The 26,826-nt window shown below is 43.2% G+C and overlaps 2 protein-coding genes across 2 annotated transcripts; one reads left to right on the top strand and one right to left on the bottom strand.

Annotated features, from left to right (window-relative positions):
- Nucleotides 1–416: 416 nt before the first annotated feature.
- Nucleotides 417–4,854, bottom strand: LOC138947780 (uncharacterized). Its single transcript, XM_070319344.1, has 3 exons — nt 4,794–4,854; nt 3,015–4,272; nt 417–1,131 (listed from the first exon to the last, which is right to left on the bottom strand). The coding sequence occupies exons 2-3, from the start codon at nt 4,244–4,246 to the stop codon at nt 747–749; spliced, it is 1,617 nt and encodes a 538-aa protein (XP_070175445.1). The 5' UTR covers nt 4,247–4,272; nt 4,794–4,854; the 3' UTR covers nt 417–746.
- A 167-nt stretch (nt 4,855–5,021) lies between these two features.
- Nucleotides 5,022–16,311, top strand: LOC138947766 (V-type proton ATPase subunit F-like). Its single transcript, XM_070319327.1, has 5 exons — nt 5,022–5,107; nt 6,030–6,111; nt 7,911–7,993; nt 11,234–11,356; nt 14,566–16,311. The coding sequence occupies exons 1-5, from the start codon at nt 5,057–5,059 to the stop codon at nt 14,593–14,595; spliced, it is 369 nt and encodes a 122-aa protein (XP_070175428.1). The 5' UTR covers nt 5,022–5,056; the 3' UTR covers nt 14,596–16,311.
- The last annotated feature ends 10,515 nt before the right edge of the window (nt 16,312–26,826 follow it).

The raw sequence follows: 26,826 nt of genomic DNA, 5'->3' as shown, positions 1-26,826 counted from the left end.
TACAGTCATCCGAAACTGACACATTTTACCGCTTCATTTTGCCACGATTGTCCAGACGATCGCACGTGCCAACAACTGAACAAGGTTTCCACAGCTGAAGACTCGCTGTCATGGTTATCTCCCTTCGACCGAAACCGGTATCAGTTGTACCATCCCGTAATCAGCACACCAACACCGGAAAACGTATTCTAGACTTTTTCTTATGCGTATTTTGTGCGTGTGTCGCGTATTTGCGTACCGATAATAATTTGGCGTACAAATTACGCCCAAATCGTACTGGTAAACAGGTCTGTGTTTAATATTCCTCGGACATCCCACTTTAACAATGAACTCTGACCCTGCCCAGCACCATTAAACTTTGAAGTGTTTGCAGACGGCCCTAATTTTCTTAATAATAAAACACTCATCACTCACAGTTCAAAGCACTTCAGCTAAATTTAATCCAGATCCTGATGGGCTGCATTGACATTGTCTTCCCTTTGGTTAACATTTTACACAGTGAACAAGTCTCTTGACAAGTACTGCAGCTAGTCATCCTTGTCTTAACAACTACTGAATCAAAACTGTTCACTTCAAAAACACAGCACTGCAGCTAATCCAGATGCTAGTGTCATTGTCACTGTAACTGCCCACCCTCACAAAGTACTGCAGCCAGTAATTTTCTTGTCAATGTCAATTAAAATTGACCATGCCCCGTCTCTCTGCCCAAAGCGCTGCAGCTGTCCCGATCACAACGAAGTGACCAGCTAGTCCAGATGCTGGCGGGGCTGCCTGCGGTGCCGGATGGAGGAGAAGAAAGCCAGCAGGTAGACGAAGCTGACGCCTGCCAGCGACACCGTGGACACGGCGTTGAACCACTGCTTGTAGGAGAAGCGCATGTACCACACCAAGCCCAGGATGAGACCGAACACAGGGTACAGCAGTTCCCCCATCTGTGGGCCCTCCTCCTCCCCTCGCTGAGGCGGACCCGACGTCTCCTCTTCCTGTCTGTTTTGCGTGATGAGGCAGTGAATAACACTGTTGTCCAGCACGTTGTACGCCCTCAGGGTTGACAGGTCGTTACGCAGGTCCTGCCCGTTGAAGATGAATCGTACGATCTGGTTGTCTTCCAGCTCTGATGTGAAGTGCAGCCTGCACAGTCACGGCAACAATATAAAGGTTGTAATATTATATAAATATGTACTAGCAATCTGGCCTGACTCCACCCGGGTGTAATGGCCCTGTCACACGACCGTTTTAAAGCCTGCGTATGCCGACGTATGGGACATTTGAATAAGTACGCTGGCGTACGTCGAATACGTTATGGGTAAGTTTTGTATACGTTAAGAGGACGCTGAAGCACGCTGGCATACGTCGTAGTACGCTGACCATACGTCGAGAATTTTTGTGCATGCACAAAACTTTGCTGCGTGCTCAGCGTACTACGACGTACGCCAGCGTGCTTCAGCGTCCTCTTAACGTATACAAAACGTACCCATAACGTATTCGACGTACGCCAGCGTACTTATTCAAATGTCCCATACGTCGGCATACGCAGGCTTTAAAACGGTCGTGTGACAGGGCCATTAGCAAAGCCCTCAAAGAAAAACTCCAAATCAAACGAGGGGGGGAAATCAGAATGACACGGAATGCTGGTATGATAAGAGTTACCTCCCGTCCATAGGCTGTATTCAATAGGAAGGAAACAATGTCTCGAGAAACTAAAACCCAGGTGCACATCTGTGGGTCCAGGGCAGTGTGCATGCAAAATATCTTGTGCTTAATATTGCCATCTCTGAGGTATGGCGACCACAGACAGACAAACAGACAGACACATACTTACATCCATTTTTACATATATATATTATAGTATCTATAGATAGATCTATATGAGCATTAATTGCTTGAGTTTGTGTCCCTACCATTTTTCCTTTAATTGTTGTATCATTGTTCAAATTGAATAAAATTTTGTTTAACCTTCGCCGTAGGTCGTGAGTACTTTAGTAACATTCCGGACTTTAATTGCGAATATCTCGAAAACTAGGTGGAATTCTGTAATGAGCTTTTGGAAATGCCTCAAACACCTAAAAATCTATTATCTCCTAAACCCGCATTAAAATTGATTGACAGGTAATTAAATAAACAAAGGTCAAACATCGACTATCTTCGCAGCACGTCGTGAGACACTATGTAACCATACTTCTAACAGTGTAATGTGACTTTCTGGTTCTCTTTCTGAGAAGAGTTCTGATCTATTTCAAGATGGCTCAAGGAACAAGCAGCGAACTCGAGCGGGAGTTTGAGAACCGCGGGTAAGTTTTTCTTCCACATCCTTTTTTTTATTTTTTATTTTATTTTATTTATTTATTTATTTATTTTTTTTTTTTTTAATTTTTTTTTTTTTTTGTTTGTATCGTGTGTGTGTGTGTGTGCCTACGTTTGTGTGAGTTGTGGTTGTGCCTTGTTCTTGTTTTGTTTACCCGTGCATGTTTTTCCTTCTTTGAGAAGTATGGTTACATGGGTACTCACGACGTGCTGCAAAGAATGTTTTTAGCGACCTACGGCGAAGGTTAAATCAACAATAAAGGTCATAAATGGCAACATGCACATGTATCAAAAAGAGTGCTTTTACAACAGAGCAATATTGCTGAATTATTAAACAGAACCCAAACACACGCCCAGTGTTTCGACAAACAGGAGTTCAGGTAAAAAGACTCACACATGGGGGGACCAAATTCTAATACATTTCAAGAACAAGATGACGAAAACTAATGACTCCTACACCTCCATCTCATTCTCAAGAAGCAAAACTAGATCACTGGGAGAAAATGTCTCCGAACATTTAGGAAAGGGACCAACTGATACATGCACAACATGCAATCTTGTTTTAACTACTAAGAGTAAGACAAGATTAAGAAGTAAATAAGTTAAGAACTCACTAATCTGGTATTTGCTTTATCCTCACACTAGCTAGCAATCCTTTCTTTTGCTTCATCAAACACTCAGAAGTTGGAGAAAAAATGAAAGCAAGCTACCTTCTGAAGTTGCCGACGGTCTCGTGCGGGTGTGCATAGACAAGGCGCTGAGTGTCATTCAGGTACTTCAGCCTCACTCGAATCTGCTCCTCTTCCCCTGTGGTGTTATCACCTGTTGGTGCCGTCTCATCAGTCACAGTGGATCCCCCAGCATTTGGTGACAAACCTGCACCAGCAGGTACCTCAGCCTCCATGGTGGTTGCAGAGGTAGAGACTCCATCCGGGGATGGTGTGGCTTCATTGGCAGGAGACTCCGAAACAACTCCGGGCGTCCCAGAAACTGTCGGAGGTAATGAGGTCCCTACGACAGTCGCAGTGAAGGCAGAAGGTTCCGGTTCTTTCGCACGCTCACTGTGTGGAGAATATGGTGGTGCAGATGTGGTGTGCCTGCCATAAACACCACCAGCGGTGGAGGACGGTGTCTGTGTGAGCGAGACGTTATCACTCCCTGCCTGGCTCTGTGCTCCCACTGACGATTGTTCGGAGTCTGCACCTCCACACGATCTTCCATCGCTCCCCGCTTCACTCGCTATACTGTCTTTTCCACTCTGAAAGTAAGCCACTCGCCTTCTCCGAACCTCATCTGACGAATCCTTGTCTGCTTTGAATTCTGGGATAGTCACAGCCACAGCCTCCTCTTCCGAGACAGGTGACGAGATATTTTCAACCACAGTTCTTGATTGAGATTGAAAACTATCAGTGTCAATAGTGCTCACAGGGGTAGTATTTTCAAGTAACTCCGCTGCTTTTTCTGTGAGTTTATTCTCCTCAGTAGTCTCAGCACTGATACTACCCTGACCTTGGGTGTTTGACACTGTTTCAAGTGTTTGGCTGTCCTTGTCAGTGTCTGTGTCACAAGAAGGTTTACCAGAGTAATCAGGCACTACATTTTTGGTTGAGGCAGAAGGCCCAGACTCGCCTTCATTGTCACTCGATGTCTGTGCGTTGTTGTTAGAACCGACGCCTTCCTCCGTATTCGTGCTGCCAACTCCTTCAATCTCACCACCGCTGTTCAGCTGCTGCTGGGTGGATGCGCCCTCCTCACCACTCACCGCATTGTCACCATTGTTCCGGTTTCTGTTGCGGCGCTGCGACAATTCGACAACTATGATACTGACGAAGGGGATGTCGCGCGTGTGGGTAGAGAACCATGCCAGCAAGACCAAGCACAGCACCACAAAGACACTGACACCTACAGTCACCTCGTCACCCACTCCCTCTATTAGGGACATGATGTCTGGTCCCTGCTTGTCCTCTCCTAAAAACAAAAACAGTGTTGGTGTAGCATTAATTTAACCATTAATGTTTTGATCAGCTGAAAAAAATAGGTGATTAAAAATTGAGAACTCAAGCAGCAATAAACACAGATTTAAACAAGGTACCAAACACTTACAGGTCTTTGTCAAAAGAACTGATAACATAAAACACAATTACGATGTGACGATATGACATGATGTATTTGTAACATTCCTTGTATGTTTGGGGTCCTGATTTGGCCTATTATGGTCCGCTGGACCCGAAAAGCAACAGCTAACTAACTAACTAACTTGTATGTTTTGCCTGTTCTACTTAGTAACTACTGTACCAGTTCTAGTTCTACGTCATTTCATAAACATAAGTCTGCCACACCCAGGAAAAAATGCAATATATATCTCCAATTCCCCTTCTAATCATAATACGTACGTCAGTCGTACGGTAGCCTTCAAACGGCAACAACTAAAAAAAATGACGTATGTTCTAAAGCCACAACAAATACAGGAGAAGAGTCAAACAAGTTACCACTGCTGGATGAGTGATCTTCCAGTTGGTGACTTTCTCGGAAGTTCGTCTGCTGGCACACAGAGCTGCACTTAACTTGTTGCGTATTATGCAAAACCAGAGTAAGTTGTAGTTGTCAAGTTCGAAAAGGTTCCGCCAAAATAATAATGTTCTTTTCAATGCATATTTTAAGTCTAACGAAAGAGAACAAACCGAACAAACATGCACAAGGAAACAAGCAGAGCTGAACACATAATGAAGTCACATGATCAACACAAGACAAAATGGCGATTGCATCCATGAAAGGCAAGCTCATTGCTGTCATAGGAGATGAAGTGAGTTTAAGCGCCGCTCATGTGTGTTAAGAATATATTTGGAACTCAATGATCGAGAGGACTATTTGATTTGTGCGTGTATTTGTAAATGCATTACCTGTACTTTGTGATAAAGAAGGTTTTTTTCTGAGTGTGTAGTGTAAAAATGCTGTTTGCTCTATGCTACCAACAGTGACAAATTTATGTGATCTAATCTTTTCTCCTTCTGATTCTCTCTCTCTCTCTCTCTCTCTCTCTCTCTCTCTCTCTCTCTCTCTCTCTCTCTCTCTCTCTCTCTCTCTCTCTCTCTCTCTCTCTCTCTCTCTCTGAGAGTGAGAGGAATTAATTGTCATTTCCCCTCCCCTTTCTCTCTCCTAGCTTTCTCCTTTCTCTCTCTTTCTCTCTCTCTCACAGCTTTCTCCTTTCTCACTCTTTCTCTCTCTCTCTCTCTCTCTCTCTCTCTCTCTCTCTCTCTCTCTCTCTCTCTCTCTCTTCTAGCTTTCTCCTTTCTCTCTCTTTCTCTCTCTCTCCTAGCTTTCTCCTTTCTCACTCTTTCTCTCTCTCTTCTAGCTTTCTCCTTTCTCACTCTTTCTCTCTCTCTCTCTCTCTCTCTCTCTCTCTCTCTCTCTCTCTCTCTCTCACAGCTTTCTCCTTTCTCACTCTTTCTCTCTCTCCTAGCTTTCTCCTTTCTCACTCTTTCTCTCTCTCCTAGCTTTCTCCTTTCTCACTCTTTCTCTCTCTCCTTCTCTTTCTGATTGGAAATTGGTATGTCACTTTTCGGGGCAGAAGTGCCTAGAATACAGTGATGCTCACTGAACTAAAGTGATTTGGCACATGTGAAAACAAATAAATTTATACGTTTTGTTGCATCTGTAGCTCACTTTTGAAAATGTGCAAGTTGCTTGAGCAGTAGGTAATTCTGCATTATCCATATGTTTTGCAGGATACATGCACAGGCTTTTTGGTGGGTGGAATTGGAGAAATCAACAAGAACAGACAGCAAAACTACATGGTAGTGACCAAAGGTATGATTTGAAAAATCTGTCAACTTTGATCAGGTTAAGAAGAACAGTTTAGGTGTAATGTATAACATTTATTTTCAGAATACATAATAACATTATCATTTATTGATGTAACTTTTTCAGTTTTTGTAAATTATATCAACCAAGTATCTGGTCTTGATGCCTTAAACTTGACTGGACTGCGTGTTATAATGTTAGTACATGACACATACATGTGTATTGTATTACATTTGTAACAGGTGCATGATCTTTTTTTTAAACATTAATGAGTGTTGATCAATGTATGTGTGTTTGCCAACAAGTAAGTTTAGAGAAATCTTTACAAATAAAGAGCAAAAGACTAAGTTTACAGAAGTGTGTTTGATATTTTTAATGTTGGATGTCGTGCAGTGTTTCAATACTCAGCAGTGCAAAGATTGAGAGAACAAATTCAGAAGCAAAATTTTATACACACATGTATTATATTTATAACTTGATGTGTGACGCTTAAAATACAAAAAAGTAATGTAAGCTCACACTATATGTCTATATATATATACGACTAGTGTCTGTGTGTCTGTGTATCTGTCTGTGTGTCTGTGCGCGATGCACGGCCAAAGTTCTCGATGGATCTGCTTCAAATTTGGTGGGCATATTCAAGTAGACCCGGGACACGACACAACCTGGTCGATATTTCAACACGTGCTCTCAGCGCGCAGCGCGGAACCGATTTTGGTTCCACCTCAGCTATTTTGGTTCCACCTCAGCTTACCCGGGCCCCCATACCGACACACCATAGCCGCTACACCACATCACAACGCCAAAGTTCTCGGTGGATCTTTTTCAAATTTGGACACCGTATTCAGCTACACCCCGGACACAATATCATCGATGAGATATTTCAACACGTGCTCTCAGCGCGCAGCGCTGAACTCATTTTCGTTTTTGTGTTCATTTCACCATTATAAGTAACTCTTCCTTATCTTCTCCAGTGTTTGGCGTTTATCTCCCTTCCTTCGTGTGGCTTTCCCGTTCAGTTGTAAGTTACTACACTGCGCTGTCCACTGCGCTGAGCGTCTTCGGATATTCCCGGCGTTCTGTTACTGTTACCTATTTTTAGAAGGTCAACGCAGTGTACAGAACGTAAATTGGACCCGTAAATTATCCTCACTGTAAAAGTGCAAAGGTCGAATCAATTTATAGCCACGCGAAAAATACACTGTCATCTATCTCTCTATAGATACGGCTTCTCTGTGTTTGTGTGTGTGTGTGTGTGAGTGTGTGTGTCTCTATGTAAGCAACACCTGTGCATTCTTCAGTTCTGTTTGTGATGTGGTCTGGCGGCTTTTGTGTAATTTTATGTACTGGCCTTCCTTTGAGAAGCCATAACTTGCTCAGTCCTGTTTGAGTGGCGTTCGCCTCCAAAGGTGATTAACACGGTTACATTCGTCGACAAGGATGGGACTCGATATGGTCAGGAATGGCATTATGGCCACTGAATCATTTTCGTGCTGTTCCCATTCCACGAATCTGGGAGGGACCTAAGCTTGGCGGGTCCATAGTTCGGCGTACGGCTCTAAGTACTTCTTCCCGGCGAAGCCGGCTACCCGGCGAAGCGGGTATTCATTCTAGTATTATATATATGCAGACAATGAGAAACTATTTTTTATTGTTTCTTTGTTTGTTTTTCATTTCTGGTTTGTTTTGGTGTTATTTTCTTCGTTTTTCAAAGAACATTGGTGCTTGTAAGCCATCTGTTGAAGGGACATTAAAAACAATAACCAACCTTCGTCTTCAACAGCATTTTGTTTCTTCTTCTTTAGACACACCAGCTTTGGACATTGAGGAAACGTTCAAGGGTTTTCTGAAGAGAGACGATATCGCCATCATCCTTATTAACCAAAATGTAAGTTTGAAGTAAAGCTGTTGTTGGGTCACATTTTGAATCATATTTTTCCCAAAAGTTTTCATGAACAAGGGGCCTCACCACATGCTTTCAGGTTCTTTTATTCTCAAACGATTAACCAAAATGTAAATGAAGCTGTTGTTGGGTCACTTTTGGAAAAAATATGTTCATGAACACATTGGGTTCATATGCTTTCAATTTCTTTCATGATCAAACGATTTTAGTTCCATGTCCGTTCATACTGTAGCCGTGTGGCGATTTCATGTGCTGTTGTCCCTCTCTTTTACTCCCTGTCTATTATCTTCCCCTGACCCAAGTTGTGTCTCCCGCTAGGATTATTGTGTGTTGTAGGTGTGTATGGAGGCTGGTTTCTTATTGGTTGATTGTTTGAACGGGTGCGCGCGTGAGTCAGAATAATAGCGTGGGCTAGAAGAGTACCCGGTGTGATTTCAAAGTGTGAAGACGTGTCAGTGTGCGTATCTTGGATTGTGATGTTTTAGTTGTAGTTGAACGATGTTTGTGTTTCTGTAATAATCAATGCAAGTAGTGTAGTTTGGGCCATTATAACTGTATTTTGGCGAAGGAGTGATTCAAGGATTGTTTAGAGAGACTTTGTGTGTGTGTTCAGTTGAACAAACGTTTTAGAGCTGGGTTTATATCAGCGAAGTGACTTTCGACTGGGATCGTAATTCGAGTTCCGACGAGTTGTGTGCGGCTGTATATTGAGGAAGGAACTACACTGCTTTCTGGTGTCTGCTTTCTGGTGTACGTTAATTAAAAGTCACGTTATCGCAACCTCTGTCTTGGCTTCTCATTTATGCTTCCTGGCCTATTTCCCCCCTTCCACTCCACCCCATTCACATCTGGCGCTACAGAGCAAGATTCAGGAAGTAGAGACACCGTAGTTTAACATCAGAAAGCAGTGTAGGAGGGACTCCGCACATCCAAGATGGCGGTCGACGTGGCTCCACGACCCCATTGGCAGGTATTTCCCCCTCCTAGGCTTCCTGTCTTCACAAGCGGTGATGATGGCTGTCACCTGGACCATTTCACCACCGAGGCACGTCGCGTCATTTCCCATTTCAACATGGCGGCACTTGGAGGGGAGGGAGCAGAGTGGCTGATCCAGTCACTCGCTGGGGCTGCCAGGAAGGAGGTTAACCTGCACCCCCCTCAGGCGACAGCTACGGCTGACCTAGTCCTGACCATTCTACAGGACACGTTTGGAGACCACGCCAGCATTTCTTCATTGCTTTCGTCATTCTTCACGCGCTACCAGGGACAAGAGGAGGGCCTCCTTTCATACTCCCACAGTTTGCAGTCTCTGCATGTCAAGATTAATTATGTTGTTCCTGATACATTAACAGATGATGCTCTCCGGGATCATTTCATCCATGGACTGTTTTTGCATCCTCTACGAAGAGATCTGCTGCGCTTTGTGAGAGGGCGTGAGGCTCTCACTTTTGCGGCAGTCCGTGCCGAAGCTCTCAGGTGGATGTGGGAAGATGTTGATGTGGTGGCTGACCAAGCAACTCCTGTTTCCAAAGAGAGGAGTGCCGGGTTAAGCAGGCTGCAGGTCCCAGTCAACGAACTCGCCGTCAGCTCAGCAGAGCTTCGAGCTGCCCTGGACCAACACCCGCGAGCTGCCTTACGTCAACAGCAACCGTCCGCGAAGCCACGTTGTTGGCTTTGCAACCGCCACGGGCATCTGCAGAGCAGGTGCCCTACCAAGGGTCATGGAGGTCAACAACCACTGTCATGGAGACAGCCAAATGAGAAACATGTGAGTCAGTCAACATCCATCACGCAACCTCTCCGTGAGCAAAGCTGCCAGACAGAGGAAGAGCATCAGAATGTGACACCCCCAGTCCCCGTGCAGCTACACGACACTCAACAGGTCATATTTTGGGATTCCACGCTCAATCTTGCCCCTTTACCCCAAGTCCCTGCTACCCCAACATTCCCTGACCGAGGCACCGTCTACATGGCACGCCCTGTCTTTCCCCCACCCATCCAGCCTCTTCCGGTGCAGCCAGCAGCCCCTGCACCAGTTCCTGATCCCCAGGCACCTCCAGCACCTGTTCAAGAACAGCCTCTTGCTAGAGACCCGGAACCTCTGGTCCCTCCTCCAGCTGCTGTGTATGTAGTTCGCCGCTCCCACCGAATACGGGAACGACTGTCTTCGTTCTGAGTAGTGCTGGAATAAACTTGATCATTTTGAACAGACGGACTTGTGTGTAATATAATAAGTGTGCCGCTGTCATGTCCCCGCCATCCGTCTACAGTGAACAGTCAGGTTAACAATGTGCTGGTGTCATGTGGGCAATGTGTCATGTGTGAGACTGTTCGTGCTCTGCTAAGAGACCGTGTGTACACTATGATTATTGATTGCCTGTTGTATTGTGTCTTGTATGAATGGGTTGGGTGACTGTGCGTGTCATCCGTTACTGTTTCTGATTTTATTTGTTGTTTCACTTGGGTGAACTTGTGTTTGTTTTGTGTTTGATTGATGTCATTTTCAGCTATTCCCGAGGCGCTGTACCTGCGAGGACGCAGTTGGTATAGAGCTGGGGGGGATGTAGCCGTGTGGCGATTTCATGTACTGTTGTCCCTCCCTTTTACTTCCTGTCTATTATCTTCCCCTGACCCAAGTTGTGTCTCCCGCTAGGATTATTGTGTGTTGTAGGTGTGTATGGAGGCTGGTTTCTTATTGGTTGATTGTTTGAACGGGTGCGCGCGTGACTCAGAATACTGAATAGCGTGGGCTAGAAGAGTACCCGGTGTGATTTCGAAGTGTGAAGACGTGTCAGTGTGCGTATCTTGGATTGTGATGTTTTAGTTGTAGTTGAACGATGTTTGTGTTTCTGTAATAATCAATGCAAGTAGTGTAGTTTGGGCTATTATAACTGTATTTTGGCGAAGGAGTGATTCAAGGATTGTTTAGAGAGACTTTGTGTTTGTGTTCAGTTGAACAAACGTTTTAGAGCTGGGTTTATATCAGCGAAGTGACTTTCGACTGGGATCGTAATTCGAGTTCCGACGAGTTGTGTGCGGCTGTATATTGAGGAAGGAACTACACTGCTTTCTGGTGTCTGCTTTCTGGTGTACGTTAATTAAAAGTCACGTTATCGCAACCTCTGTCTTGGCTTCTCATTTATGCTTCCTGGCCTATTTCCCCCCTTCCACTCCACCCCATTCACAATACAAATGTTATTTATGTGTGCTAACTATTTCTTGCAGATTGCGGAGGTGATACGTCATGTGATTGACCAGCACACCAGCCCCATACCCTCAGTCCTAGAGATCCCCAGCAAAGACGCTCCGTACGACGCTTCTAAGGACTCTATTCTCAGGCGGGCAAAGGTGTGCTTACACATGGGTTTGTGTGAATGTGGTCACTTGTTTCAGCTTTTTGGCAAACAGACAAATAATAACCCAGTATTTCGGACACAGGTGTACAAGGCATGGTTTTCTCCCCCCCCCCCCCCCCCCCCCCCTTTTTTGACTCACATGCGAAGCAAAAGTGAGTCTATGTACTCACCCGAGTCGTCCGTCCGTCCGTCCGGAAAACTTTAACGTTGGATATTTCTTGGACACTATTCAGTCTATCAGTACCAAATTTGGCAAGATGGTGTATGATGACAAGGCCCCAAAAAACATACATAGCATCTTGACCTTGCTTCAAGGCCATGTCGCAGGGGCCACAAATGTTGTCTAAAAAACAGCTATTTTTCACATTTTTCCCTTTTTCTCTGAAGTTTTTGAGATTCAATACCTCACCTATATATGATATATAGGGCAAAGTAAGCCCCATCTTTTGATACCAGTTTGGTTTACCTTGCTTCAAGGTCAAGGTCACAGGAGCTCTTCAAAGTTGGATTGTATACATATTTTGAAGTGACCTTGACCCTGAACTATGGAAGATAACTGTTTCAAACTTAAAAATTATGTGGGGCACATGTTATGCTTTCATCATGAGACACATTTGGTCACATATGATCAAGGTCAAGGTCACTTTGACCCTTATGAAATGTGACCAAAATAAGGTAGTGAACCACTAAAAGTGACTATATCTCATGGTAGAAAGAGCCAATAAGCACCATTGTACTTCCTATGTCTTGAATTAACAGCTTTGTGTTGCATGACCTTGGATGACCTTGACCTTGGGTCACATGTATTTTGGTAGGAAAAATGTGTAAAGCAGTTCTTAGTGTATGATGTCATTGCTAGGTGAAGGTCAAGGTCATGTCAAGGTCAAGCATGTGAGTCGTATGGGCTTTGCCCTTCTTGTTTTCATATAAACTTGGCCAAAAAATTACTGCAACAAATGTCGCTCGCTAAAAACAACATTGAAACGTAATTCATTTTAGTTGAACTTTATATGCTTGAAAAGGTAATTATGTCAGCTGTTCATATCATTTGTCTGATAGATGGTACTTTATATAGGCATCCCGTAACAGCGTGTCAAACAAGGTCACCCCTAAAATCGACCTGACAAAAACCATAGTCCCGTATTTTAAAATCTGCAAAAATTCAGAATACACACAAACCAAACACTTCTGACTACCATTGGAAACGCCATTCAATTTCCTGTTCAGAGCATTTTGTTTTATGCACCTTACTTCTCTAGTCTTTATGTAAGCTTTTGTCAAAGGCGGTAGGTCAACCGTTTCAGAGGCCAAAAAAGGCATGTTTTGCGACCATTTTTGAGGGGGTCCTCCACAGAAAGAGCCATATATGCTCAAGTTCTCAATAATTTGCTTTGGAAATTTCAGAAGTTTTGACCAATAGGCTGACCAAAATCGGTGTTGCTTTTTGCGAATGTGTATACTAAGCGTGTCGTATTACGTAACTTTTCCGAAAGAACTAAACAAATATTCATATTAATTCAGGGTTTTAGGTTAAAAAAATCGTGACTTTGCATGCTAAGCAAAAAATGATCGAGGCAATAGGTTCCAAAGTTTGAGGCAGATCCGAGTGCTGGTTTATATTTGCTGGAGATGAGAACGCGCAAGAAAAATTATCGATCACCGTCCTTGGTACTGCGCACAGTAGCCGTAGAAATTAACTGTCCTTGGCCTGTGCTTCCTTCGCTGCGGGTCACAAAAGCCCAACACACCGAGCACAGCGCTCCGGGTAAAGATAACCACAGGCAAGTAAGCACAGGCCCAGGACTGTTAATCTCAACGGCTAGTGTACACGGTACCACTGACGGTGATCGATAATTTGTCATGCGTGTTCCCATCACCAGCAAATGTTAGGGGCTGTTCCCTTTCTTTGATGTGTGTTTATATATATATTCTATACTCTTCTTTAGTCATACACAAGGTGATACCGGTCAACCGGGCGCAGGGGTATAAGTGGAGGAAGTTTGTTTGTTTGTTTGTTTGTTTGCTTAACGCCCAGCCGACCACGAAGGGCCATAATTATCAGGGCGGTGCTGCTTTGACATATAACGTGCGCCACACACAAGACAGAAGTCGCAGCACAGGCTTCATGTCTCACCCAGTCACATTATTCTGACACCGGACCAATCAGTCCTAGCACTAACCCCATAATGCCAGACGCCAGGCGGAGCAGCCACTAGATTGCCAATTTTAAAGTCTTAGGTATGACCCGGCCGGGGTTCGAACCCACGACCTCCCGATCACGGGGCGGACGCCTTACCACTAGGCCAACCGTGCCGGTCATAAGTGGAGGAAGAAAGTCGCACAAATGTACAGTAACTAAAAGTGAAGGTGATAATTGCTGGTTTGTTTAGCATGCTCTAGATTTGTACTGCCTTCTGCAACAAACTATAGGCTGAGGGAGGGTACATTTCTGTACTAAGCAATACATGTACAGTGGACGCCGCTTAATAAAACCGCGGTTAATAGAGCCAGCCGCTTATAAAAGCCGATTTCAGACGGTCCGGATTTATCACTATATCTTATGTATTAGAAAAAGCCGGTTAATAAAACCAACCCGCCGCTTATTAAAGCCAGTTTTCTCAGAGAAATCACGTAGTTTGTGACTAAAACTCACATTATCTTGTTCTGATGTGGAAGACGACCAACAAACAAACACTCATAAAATCGTTCTTCTCTGACGAGTAATGGTTCGTGACGGTGACAGTGAAATTATTGATGTACCGAAGTGATCAAAGTACACGTACATGTACATAATTAAAACAAAAGTTCAACATCCTTCGTGAAGTTTTGTTTAGATTCAAACAAGTGTAAATGACGAAAGAAAGTGACTGAGTGACGTAAACAAAAGAGATTTTTTTTTCTTTCGAAAATGACGTATTCCTGGACCGCCGGTTAATAAATCCGCCGCTTATTAAAGCCATTTTTCGTCGGTCCAGAAGTGGTTTTATTAAGCGGCGACCACTGTACCTGTGATTTTCTTATGCATAACTTCCTGTAAGAATGTTATGAATGTGATATGACTTGAGGTCATCAAAATGTTTGTATGATGTTTGTGAGAGAGAGAGAGAGAGTATATGTGTGTACACGCGGCATGCATATGTTTGTGTGCTTGCATACTAGCATTTTATTTTTAAACTGAAAATGTGTTTTTGATTGTTGCAGGGCATGTTCTCATCAGAAGACTTCCGATAAAGGGAAGGACCTGACCATGCGCTTGCAGATTTCCTCCATGCTTGTAACCTCCTTGCTATCAGTGGGACATTATTTAGGATTGACTGTGTCAGTTAACAGCAGTGGTGATGTTGCCTGTAACAGCTGTCAAGACACAGCATTGTGAACAATGAGGATGAGGGTTCGGTGGGTACACTTACAATGAAACTCTCCTTTTAACACCTTAAGAAAATCTCAGAAAATGTACAGAGGTTATGAACAGAAAATCTGACATAGCAAGGTCTTAAAAAAGGGGTTCCACTGTGCAGGGCTTAATAATAATAAAAGGAAAAAAAAGTGCTCTCGGTATAGCTTATAACAGCAGGTGCATGAGTGGTTTGCTTATAATTATCACGTATCTCTCACACTCTCGAAAAACAAGAAACAAACAAAAGGCTGAAATTGTAAATAATTTATTAGAATTGATTCAATAAATCAATTTACATGAACAGAAATAACCGGCCAGAAAATACTAATATACAGTGTCGACACTTGAATTCAAATGTTCCTAGTGGGCCGCAAAGAACGAAATAAAGAATATGCAGGTCCAGGAGCTTTCCTGTACATGGAACCCATGGCTGGAGCATCTGGCCAGAGATAATTCCTTAGCTCCAGGAATGCTTAGAACCAGTGAAATAAACATACAGCTGTACCTCCAATAAATAATGAGAAAGAATAGTCGCCTCGCCACAGGCGAACCAAACGAAAATAAGAAATGACGACGCTATGTTATGACATCATAAAGAAATGTAAAATGACTCATGAATCGGAATAATACAAATGCATCTTGAAGAACATGACCTCGAATTAAATTGACTATTCTAAGCTACATTACCCTGACCCTGCATCTAAACCAATAAGAAGCAATGAATTAATAAGCCACTTTCATCCTTTTGTTGGCTGCATTTGGAGCACTTACTCCCCTTTCTTCTTGTCATTCAGATCTTCTGCCTCACTTCGTCAGGTTACTTTCAGGCATGCAAGGGTCAGATGTAGGCATGTTGTATTTACATCATGAACATGCTTCTCATATGCCTGAAGCACTTGCAGTTGCATCCCTTTGATCATCCTATTTAGCGCTCTGGCCTTGCTGAGTGAGATTATACTCTCACACATGCAAAGGTCAGATGTAGGCATGTTATATTTACATCAAGACTTCAGCTGAACTTGCTTCTAATTTGCCTGAAGCACTTGCATCCCTTTGATCATCTCATTTAGCCCTCTGGCCTTGCTTAGTAAGGTTACGTACTGGTTAGAGTTGGATATCAGTACGTATAAGACGTGTGTTTAGATCAAGTCTTGATGTAGAGTTGACAGAATTCGTTTTTGATTTTTGAGAGTGATATGCAATAGTTGTGATAACATTTGATGTCTTTCATTTCACTCTTTTAATCTGACTTTCCTTTCAGTTTAAAACAAACAAAAACAAAATGTAATGTAGAAGTCAGCTGACTTTGTTCTTAAATGTGTAAGAGAGTTAGTGTGGTATCCAAAGTGCGTGGTTGCATGTCAAGCAGATAAGACATGCAAGGGGTGAATAGTTGTGGGGTAAATGTGATTATTTGGGTTACTGATACTCTATACTTTTGGTCCAAAGCAAAAAGAAAAGAAAGAAAATGTCAGGGTTAATAGTAAAATATTTGATCAGTTTTTGTGTCTGTTTTGTGTGTGTGTTTGTTTTGATTTTTGTCATATTGATTTTTGTTTGTTTTTGCAAATGTAGTTTTTAAATGTAAACAATGGATGACAAATATCTTGACATTCCTTTATAATTTGTTCACCTGCCTCATGCACTTTGGATACTCTTCTTGTCTTTTTTGTAAAAAAAAAATTCTCTCCCTTTTTTGAAAAAATGTGTACACAAAAGTTAGGGTTGGCCACTAAACTAGTGTTGGTCAGGTAAGGGTACATTCCTTTATACATTGAGACTGCATTCACAGCCAGGTGTGGAAATGTTATCTGTTTTATGTGAATGACTATGTTGGTGTTGTTGATGCTACTGTTGTGATGAGTAGGATAGTGGTTTCTGGATGTGTGAATGGCTATTGAGATAGTAACAGTAAAAAAATCAGGGCCGGACTACCGGGGGGGTTATGGGGGTTGCGCAACCCCCCCCCTAGCCTAAACATGTACCTTACTTATTTAAATTTTTTTTTATTATTGCTTATTTTATGCCGTTTCATGCAAGGAGCGACCATTTTCCTATCTCAGAATATGACCTACCCGTCAGCTTCAGGGGGCTTCGCCCCCTGACTCCCACAACGAGGGAGGGGGGGGGGGGGGTGGGTTCTAGGGTTTCCGGATCCCCCCCCCAGCCAAAAAATAAAAATATTGAATGAGGTTTGCATTTCTTTATTTTACATTGAGTTTCAATTTTTGGGGTATTAATCAGTGACAAAATCTGCTGCCTGAAACTGGTAATGATCATCCTCAGAATGCACCAGATTGCACCATTTTGCATCCTTTTTTTCAAAATTTTCCGGGGGGGGCATGCCCCCGGACCCCCCTAGCAAGCTCGGCGCTTCGCGCCGTCGGCTCGGCGCTTCGCGCCTTCACACCCATATCTTCACAATATACTTTTGAAAAAAAACAGTCATAAAATGAACTGATCCGCCCCTGCCGCCAGGGGGGACATCCCCCTGGGCCACCACTGGCAACCCCCCCCCTCCTCTTCGCCTAGTCCGGCCCTGAAAATGATAAAGTAGCACCTGCGCTTTGTGTTTGTGTGTGTGTGTGTGTTTCTCTGTGTGTGTGTGTGTGTTTGTGTGAGTGTGTGAGTGTGGGTGTGTGTGTGTGTGTGTGTGTGTGTGTGTGTGTGTGTGTGTGTGTGTGTGTGTGTGTGTGTGTGTGTGTGTGAATGAAAGCATTTTTGAAAAGACATCTTATAGGACGTACCTTACTGGTATTGGTAAAACCCACCCTCCCCTCCCCCCTCTCTCTCTCTCTCTCTAGCAGCAGTTATGTCCACTTGAAGAAACTAGATTCTCTCTATCGTCACTCAGCTAAACTCATCATAAATAAAAATGTCTCAACAGAAATTAAAAGTTAAGAAGTTAAAAATGCCTTATTTTCTTCCACTGGAGAAGCATCTGAAGTTAAACAAAGTCGATTGCATGCATTACCAATATATTTGCTGTTAAACACGAATGTACATGTAGTTCGAACGGACGTTTTTCAAATATTACTATACTAGCAGTTAAGCCCGGCTTCGCCCGGGAGTAAGCGGAGTCCTGTAGCAATTTAAGACGCTCGCTATCCCATTATCATTAGCTTTACCTCCTTTGTTTGGATACAAAAAAAGAGTTATCTCCCTTACCTTCTAGAAATTTCCGGAACTGTCCAGTTAATTTTTCTTTCTTCATTTCTTCCCCTCATAGGAGCAATAGCGAGTCTCTAATATCACTGGCATGATGTGCTTGCTACAGGTGAACAGTAGGCACTGAACTGGTCTTGCACCATATAGGCTGTATTCAATAAATGGGAGGTCCATAATCTGAGAAAGGAAACAATGAATCAAGAAACTAAAACCCAGGTGCACATCTGCGGCACCTAGGGAGTGTACGTGCACACTATCTTGTTCCTGCCTCTTGCCATCTCAGAGGTATGGCGACCACAGACAAAAAAGAGTTATCTCCCTTACCTTCTAGAAATTTCCGGAACTGTCCAGTTAATTTTTCATTCTTCATTTCTTCCCCTCATAGGAGCAATAGCAAGTCTCTAATATCACTGGCATGATGTGCTTGCTACAGGTGAACAGTTATCTCCCTTACCTTCTAGAAATTTCCGGAACTGTCCAGTTAATTTTTCATTTTTCATTTCTTCCCCTCATAGGAGCAACAGCGAGTCTCTAATATCACTGGCATGATGTGCTTGCTACAGGTGAACAGTAGGCACTGAACTGGTCTTGCACCATATAGGCTGTATTCAATAAATGGGAGGTCCATAATCTGAGAAAGGAAACAGTGAATCAAGAAACTAAAACCCAGGTGCACATCTGCGGCACCTAGGGAGTGTACGTGCACACTATCTTGTTCCTGCCTCTTGCCATCTCAGAGGTATGGCGACCACAGACAGACACACAGACAGACACTCTCTTTTATTATATGTATAGATAGATAGATTTTTCTTTGTCATCAAAGGAACTCATGGGCCATCTATTGTTATTAACTGTTAGGATTAAATTCGTCAAAGTCTAAAACCTGACTCGGCATTAATGGTCAATGAACCGTGACAAGACTACAATGGATGGAACTAATCAATCACTTCTGCCTTACAAGACCTTCTGGACAAGTACCCGGATTAAAGGGGAACCGACAGTACCTGCAGAGACTGAAGGAAAAAAAACACATTCTAAGCTAAGTTCATTAAAACTGTATCATAACTGTTTGTCTGTGTCCACTTGAAATAAAGGCCTTTGGGATGAAGTACCATATGATTGTAATGTTTCGTTTTGTCATTAATTAAACGTTCCAATAACTTCATCGTTCTTGTTTTTCAATACGCTGGTCAGTTCTCCTTTAAGCCCGGTATGTGTGACTGGGTGGGAGGAAGGGGGGGGGGGGGGGGGGTCAACGTAACATGCTCGATGGAAGTGATTGATTCTTCTTCTTCTGCGTTCGTGGGCTGAAACTCCCACGTACGTACACTCGTGTTTTTTGCACGAGTGGAATTTTACGTGTATGACAGGGGAGGCTACCGCTCCTTTCACAGCAGACTCTGCACCCGAGTTGTTGGCCTTTAAGTCAACACCCGTGGTTTGTGGAAATCTGTTTGTGATGGGGTCTGGTAGTTTCCGATTGTCTGTATGTTCATGGAAACCTTCGGGTTTGCATAACAGTTTTTATAGGGCTAAGAAATTAGCCCTAATATTTTCAAACCTGTTTGATTGCACTTCGCTTCCCGAGGTGATCGTAGTGTTTCGGCACTGCTCGCCGGTTACATCTGGCGCTTGCGAGCAGGGATGGGACTCGGCATGATATGTTCAGGTAATGGCATAATATGACCACTGAACATTTTCGTGCTGTTCCCATTCTGCGAACTTGGGATGGACAGTGGTCCCCCGGTTCGGAACTTCGGGACGAAGTTCATTTCAAACGGGGGGCGATTGTGACAGGGGAGGCTACCGCTCCTTTCACAGCAGACTCTGCACCCGAGTTGTTGGCCTTTAAGTCAACACCCGTGGTTTGTGGAAATCTGTTTGTGATGGGATCTGGTAGTTTCCGATTGGCTGTATGTTCATGGAAACCTTCGGGTTTGCATAACAGTTTTTATAGGGCTAAGAAATTAGCCCTAATATTTTCAAACCTGTTTGATTGCACTTCGCTTCCCGAGGTGATCGTAGTGTTTCGGCACACGGTTACACGTGTATGACCGTTTTTACCCCGCCATTAAGGCAGCCATACGCCGCTTTCGGAGGAAGAAGTGATTGATTATCTTTATCCATTGTGGTCTTGGTCCTGTCTATGAAGTTTAAATGCAAATCTGGAGAAATGCTTGAGACTTTGACGGGCTAGAGGGGTAAGATGTTGTGAGTTTGGTGTCGAACAAGCGAAACTGTCACGAACCAAATCCCCTTGGTCAATAACTTTCAATGTATTTTTCCTGGGCGGGGGACGGAGGAAATAGAAAGCGACATTTTTATCAAGCCCATTTAGAGAGAGAGAGAGAGTGTGTGTGTGTGTGTGTGTGTGTGTGTGTGTGTGTGTGTGTGTGTGTGTGTGTGTGTGTGTGTGTGTGTGTGTGTGTGTACGTGCGTGTGTGTGTGTGTTCAAGCGCGTAAAATACACTGAGTTTCATCAGCATAACGTGTATGTGTCGTCTGATAAAGACAACAAAAAAGTCATAAGGTAAGTGTTTGTGTGTGTGTGTGTGTGTGTGTGTGTGTGTGTGTTTGTGTGTGTGTGTGTGTGTGTGTGTGTGTGTGTAAGAGAGAGACAAAAAGAGACAGAGAGAGATAGAGAGAGGAGAACAGCTGAGTGTGGGTATGTGTGTGTGTGTGTGCGCATGCGTGCGTGTGTGCGTTCGTGTGTGTGTGCGTGGGTGCTTGCGTATGTACGATCGTTTATGTGTGTGTGTGGGTGTATGCGTGCGTGCTTGCTTATATACGAGTGTGTGTGTGAGCGTGCGTTCTTGCGTGCCTGCGTACACTTTTTCGTGAGTGATTGTGTCTGCTGTGTGTGTCAATCACTCATTCACGCGCACACACAATCAGCGAATTTAAGAGTATATTACCACTCACAAATACTCTCATTTAACAAGCAACATTGTAGGTAAAACCCGACTTTCCCTTCTGTGCCATCAAAAAGGATCTGGCTTTTTTCAACATCTGGCGTTGAGGAGACAGAAAACTAGAGATTGACCATGCACAAAAATAACATATCATTATATGTTATCTATAACACATGTATATTTAAACAAACATGCAAATCAATAAAAACAACAACAACAAGAGGCGAAGCCTTCAAGGCTCACGTAAGACATCGACAAACAGTTAACACAAACTCAATCACTCCGTCACACATACACACACACACACATAGGTGACACTGTGCAAGAAAGCGAGACACTAGATCTAGATCTGTTTGTCTGCATGTAGCCTACTTACAGGGACACGACTGCCAACTAGTCTCGGCCCGCTCAAAATAACAATGACCGAGACTTTCAGTAATTCCTTCGCGTGACGTCTAACCCTCTTACGCCATAATGTGACGTCTTCAAATGTTAAAGTTTCTATCACATACACACACACACACACACACACGCACAGACAGACAAAGTTCATCCTCGCATAGGCTACACTTACGTGAGCCAAAAACAATCCAAAGAACGAGCGACAATCTTGTGGTTTTGACCATTCGGCGATAACTGACGAAAGCTAGTGGAAAACAACTGAATGATCTCTTTCTATCTCCATTTTGTCATATCAAATATATCCACTTGCAGGATTCTGTTCAAGTTTTGACTCTATAATTATGTTTACGATTTCGTTGTTGAGGTCTGTAGTTCCCTCTTTTTGAATGGAAACCGTTTGTAACTCTCTCTCTCTCTCTCTCTCTCTCTCTCTCTCTCTCTCTCTCTCTCTCTCTCTCTCTCTCTCTCTCTCTCTCTCTCACACACACACACAAACACACACACACACAAACGCACACACAAACACATACAAACACACACACACACACACACACACACACACACACACACACACACACACACACACACACGCACAGTTGTTAACCATAGCAACAACCTCATATTTTCCTCACATGCGTTTCCATCTGAGTGATCGACAAGAAGAAGAAGAAGATATTTTCCTCACAGGTCCTCCGAAATGGCGATCCACTCGGTACAGCCTGGTCTACCTGATATCCACAGGTTGTGTTCTTTCAACGCGTGTCTTTCTCCGTGGCCATCGTGTGCATGGTCAACCACACAGCCACGGACACACAGCGTCATCAACAGTCAGGTAGGATATCCACAGGACTGATCTATCATGCGTATGGTCAGCCACTCAGCCACGGACACACGGCAAGGTACCGACTCGCCCCCGCTTTGTTGTCGCCGACCACTTGCTTTCAATCTGCCATCTCGCCCCAGCAAGCAGTGCCAAATCGCCCCCGTGTATTCCATGCGATTAAAGTTGACGTTTCTCGTGCAAAACAGGTTATAGAAAATAACACGTTTACCTGTTTTGCCCGAGTTTACCGTATCCCACATCAAGAGTGACTTGTTAGCACAGAGGTGTGTGTGTGTGTGTGTGTGTGTGTGTGTGTGTGTGTGTGTGCGTGCGTGCGTGCGTGCATGCGTGCGTGTTTGTGTGTGTGTGTGTGTGTGTGTTATGTAATCGTACCTTTCAACCAACAACAGTGATCATGTCTGTGAATGTCATTGTGATGCAGCGTGGCACATGCTCTTTTTCGTCAACATGTTGGACTTGAGCATTGCCTTTTTATATTTAGTCAAGTTTTGACTAAATATTTTAACGTAGAGGGGGGAATCGAGACGAGGGTCGTGGTGTATGTGTGTGTGTGTGTGTGTGTGTGTGTGTGTGTGTGTGTGTGTGTGTGTGTCTGTCTGTCTGTGTGTGTGTGTGTAGAGCGATTCAGACTAAACTACTGGACCGATCTTTATGAAATTTGACATGAGAGTTCCTGGGTATGAAATCCCCATACGTTTTTTTCATTTTTTCAATAAATGTCTTTGATGACGTCATATCCGGCTTTTCGTGAAAGTTGAGGCGGCACTGTCACGCTCTCATTTTTCAACCAAATTGGTTGAAATTTTGGTCAAGTAATCTTCGACGAAGGCCGGGGTTTGGTATTGCATTTCAGCTTGGTGGCTTAAAAACTAATGAGTGAGTTTGGTCATTAAAAATCTGAAAATTGTAAAAAAATTATATTTTTTATAAAACGATCCAAATTTACGTACATCTTATTCTTTATCATTTTCTGATTCAAAAAAATATAAATATGTTATATTTGGATTAAAAACAAGCTCTGAAAATTAAAAATATAAACATTATTATCAAAATTAAATTCTCCAAATCAATTTAAAAACACTTTCATCTTATTCCTTATTGGTTCCTGATTCCAAAAACATATAGATATGATATGTTTGGATTGAAAACACGCTCAGAAAGTTAAAACGAAGAGAGGTACAGAAAATCGTGCTATCCTTCTCAGCGCAAGTACTACCCCGCTCTTCTTGTCAATTTCACTGCCTTTGCCGTGCGCGGTGGACTGACGATGCTACGAGTATACGGTCTTGCTGCGTTGCATTGCGTTCAGTTTCATTCTGTGAGTTCGACAGCTACTTGACTAAATATTGTATTTTCGCCTTACGCGACTTGTTTAATTAACGTTACCTTTGTAAACTTTGCATATCAAAACGAATCCTTCTTTACCGTATAACTGGAGTTGTTTGGCTAGCTGCTGTAATACAACGTAACATTGCCTCCCTTGCATAACTCAAGATGGCCTAATTGGGGGCAAAATGGGAGGGGGCGTTTCGGAAGGGGCGAGTAAGGAAGGGGAGAGTTAGGCGGGGGCGAGTTATGCGGGAGCGAATGGGGACGTCACCAGACACACAGCGTCTGCAACAGTCAGGTAGGATGTCTACAGGACTGATCCACCGTGTGTATTGAGGTCTAACGAATGACGTATCACAACGTGCGCGGTCGTCCTTGGCGGTCAAGAAAGCCGCGGGCGCCGCCGCGATCATTGCGCAGACGACACTTTTAGACCGCCAATATTTTTTGTGCGCATCACGTGCTCCACATAAATCGGCCGGAAACGAAGCAATTGGGAAACCCGGATTCAGCATACACTGCTAACTAGTAACTCTACACCAACGGTAATCTTGAGGTGATTTTTGCTATTTAGTTATGTAATTATTTATTTATTTACGTCTTTTTGCTTTATTGTTTTATTTTTTATTTTTTATTAATCTGTCTATTTCCGTTGGTTTCTTTCTATCTTGTAGGTTATTTGGTTGGCTGCTTTGTGGTTGCTTCGTTGACAGCCGGTTCAGTTACTGGGTTGAGTATATAGTGTGTATACATTATTGATCATCGAGAATCTGGACTGACATCACCGCTTTTCAATCAAATCAAATCAAATCAATTTTGTGTTTTAATGTCGTTTGATGATATGGTAATGTTTCACTACTTCAACTTGAACTGTGCGCACTACCATTTACAGAGATGTATTTAAACAACTTTTCAACAACACCTACGTCACATTCGTTCAACGTCAGCAGGACCATGACGTCATCACAGACTGTGGATTCTGCTGCTGATGGTGGTGACGCAAAAAAATGTCACAGAACCGACAACGAGACTTCGTCATCGGATGAGGCGAGTAACAGAGAAAGGAGTCTGGCCAACTGAACGGTTTTTCTTCTCGTCAAGTATGTTCGCCATCACAAACCTGTTCAGACTTTTGTGTGGTGACATTAGAACCACCCCGAACCCAAATTGTATAGCTCTTTGGGCGATTAGACATGTTTGTTTGGTCAGGCATATCCTTTTGATTCAGCAAATAGTCTCCACTCAGCTCGAAATGCAACCAATCTGTTGACATGTGGTGTATGACCAAGTGGAATGATGCTCTTGTCCCATGTGGAATTCTGGACAGATCTGTGGTGACGACCTTGACCGTGCACGCGGGAAGGACAGTACCTTTAACAAATTATCAGACTGTGTTCAAAGCTACTGATGTATGCACTTTGAAAGTGTCAAGGTTTCGTTTCGTGTTAAAAGGTTGAAGTGATAATATAAGATGTTTGGTGGCTTGTTGACAGACCAGCTTTTTTGTTGGTCCAAGGGGACCATATCGTCTTTTGTTCAATCTTTATCAGCCACATAAAGCAGCCCGAATTTCCATGAGGGTATAACCTCACGGGACTGTAAATCTTATCCAATCGACCTAGGCCGAAGGCCGCGGTTGATAAATATGAGACAAAAGGCGATATGCTCCCCGAGGACCAACAAAAAAATGCTGGTCTGACAACAAGCCACCAAATATCGTTTTTGTCATCATTTTGGTTGTGCAACAAAATGCACAATAACCCACAGGGAGACGAATTTTTAGAATCCAACTCCGGGCCACAAAGCATCGTCACAGTAGCACGAGATAACACGTCAAACTTGTATGTGACATCAAACGTAGCTTGTTGACGCTTTTCTTCCAGTCGTACAGAGCTGCGATCATACCTGTGAATTCAGTAAGTGTTGAGCATATTTCTTTTCTTTTAAGTGTTTATGACGTTTCGTTGTGGATTTTGCGATTACAGAGATAAGTTGCAAATTGACCATGAGTCGCCGCGGTAATTATCAACATTGATTGGGTCTTTGAGAGTGAATTCTAATTCTTACAACCGTTGTCCTCGGAAACACAAATCCAAAGCCACGATGGTTCCACACATCAAACAATCAGCCTGATTGGCTTTTACTTTGACAATCCACGTTTCACATGAAAGCTCAAACCCATTCACCACCTCGAGTTTTTGCATGGGGAACATGAGATTTATTTACCAGGTGTTTGTGAATGAAAACTCGTGAAAATGATGACAAAATAATTTATCCTACATACGTGAGAGAGACACCCGTGAGATAATAATCGTTCAAATCACACGTGTGTATATCATGTAAATGAGGTCATGTCAAGCAAGTCTGGCAGGGACCTGTTTATCCACTGCTTATGATGCCAAAGTCACCGAGACAAACGTCATTATAGAAAAAAAATTGCGCTCGCTAATTACCCTCGATGAATCTTTAGAACTAACACGTCACGCCACAATTTCAGAGTGACGTTTCTTTGCTTTGACGTAATAGATTGCACGAGGCTTTGTAAGAGATCGAGGTTCCAAACCAAGCGTCTTCAATTTAGCTGCCTCGTCTGCAAGACATTTTCAGTAAAATACACGTAAGTACAGTATGCAGGATACACAGAATACTACATGGCTTACTGTGTCGTACCAGATTTACACTCGTTGCTTTTTCAAATAGTGAACAGCTCGCTTTCGCTCGCAGTTCAATATTTAAAAAAACCCAACTCGTGTAAATCTGGTACGACACAGCAAGCCATGTAGTATTCTCAATACACTCTCTGGGATTCTCATACAAATGAAAACAGACCTTTAAATCTACACATGTTCGCTATCAACAAACTTCTGTGCATAACTTTGGCCATACCCCTGAAAACAAGAAATTCCTCCGAGGTAGGAAAAACACCCCCGTCAAAGGGAAATAACCTTCTCAGTTGGTGGCAGTGACTGAGTGAGAATGGTTATTTCCCTTTGACCATTAAGATGTCCCTCTATAAGTCCTTGTATAATTTTAATCCACCAATAACTCCCTAACCGTGTGTTTGACTGGTCCCAATTTTTGTAAGGACCGTCTCAGGAATGTATAGAACCTGTTCACCAAGTTTGGTGACGATCGGTCCGTTCATTCTTGAGATCTATATGCGAACACAAACAAACAAACAAACAAACAAACAAACACATCGACCGAAACCTATACACACCCCTATACCGGGGGTGTAAAAATGTCCTTTTGCCTATACACATGAAGCACTACAGTAACTGCTGAATAGACCAACTCCGATAATAACTCTGTCGAGGTTGTATTGGTTGTGAAAAAGTGCATGAATACCCTTGATTTTTACTCGGAAAAACATTGGAGGGGCCAATCACAAGCGAGGGATGTGCCGGAAA

This window comes from Littorina saxatilis, linkage group LG14 (genome assembly GCF_037325665.1).
Source record: "Littorina saxatilis isolate snail1 linkage group LG14, US_GU_Lsax_2.0, whole genome shotgun sequence".
NCBI lineage: Eukaryota > Metazoa > Mollusca > Gastropoda > Littorinimorpha > Littorinidae > Littorina > Littorina saxatilis.
The sequence above is the reverse complement of the archived record's forward strand: the minus strand, read 5'-3'. Positions and strand labels throughout refer to the sequence as shown.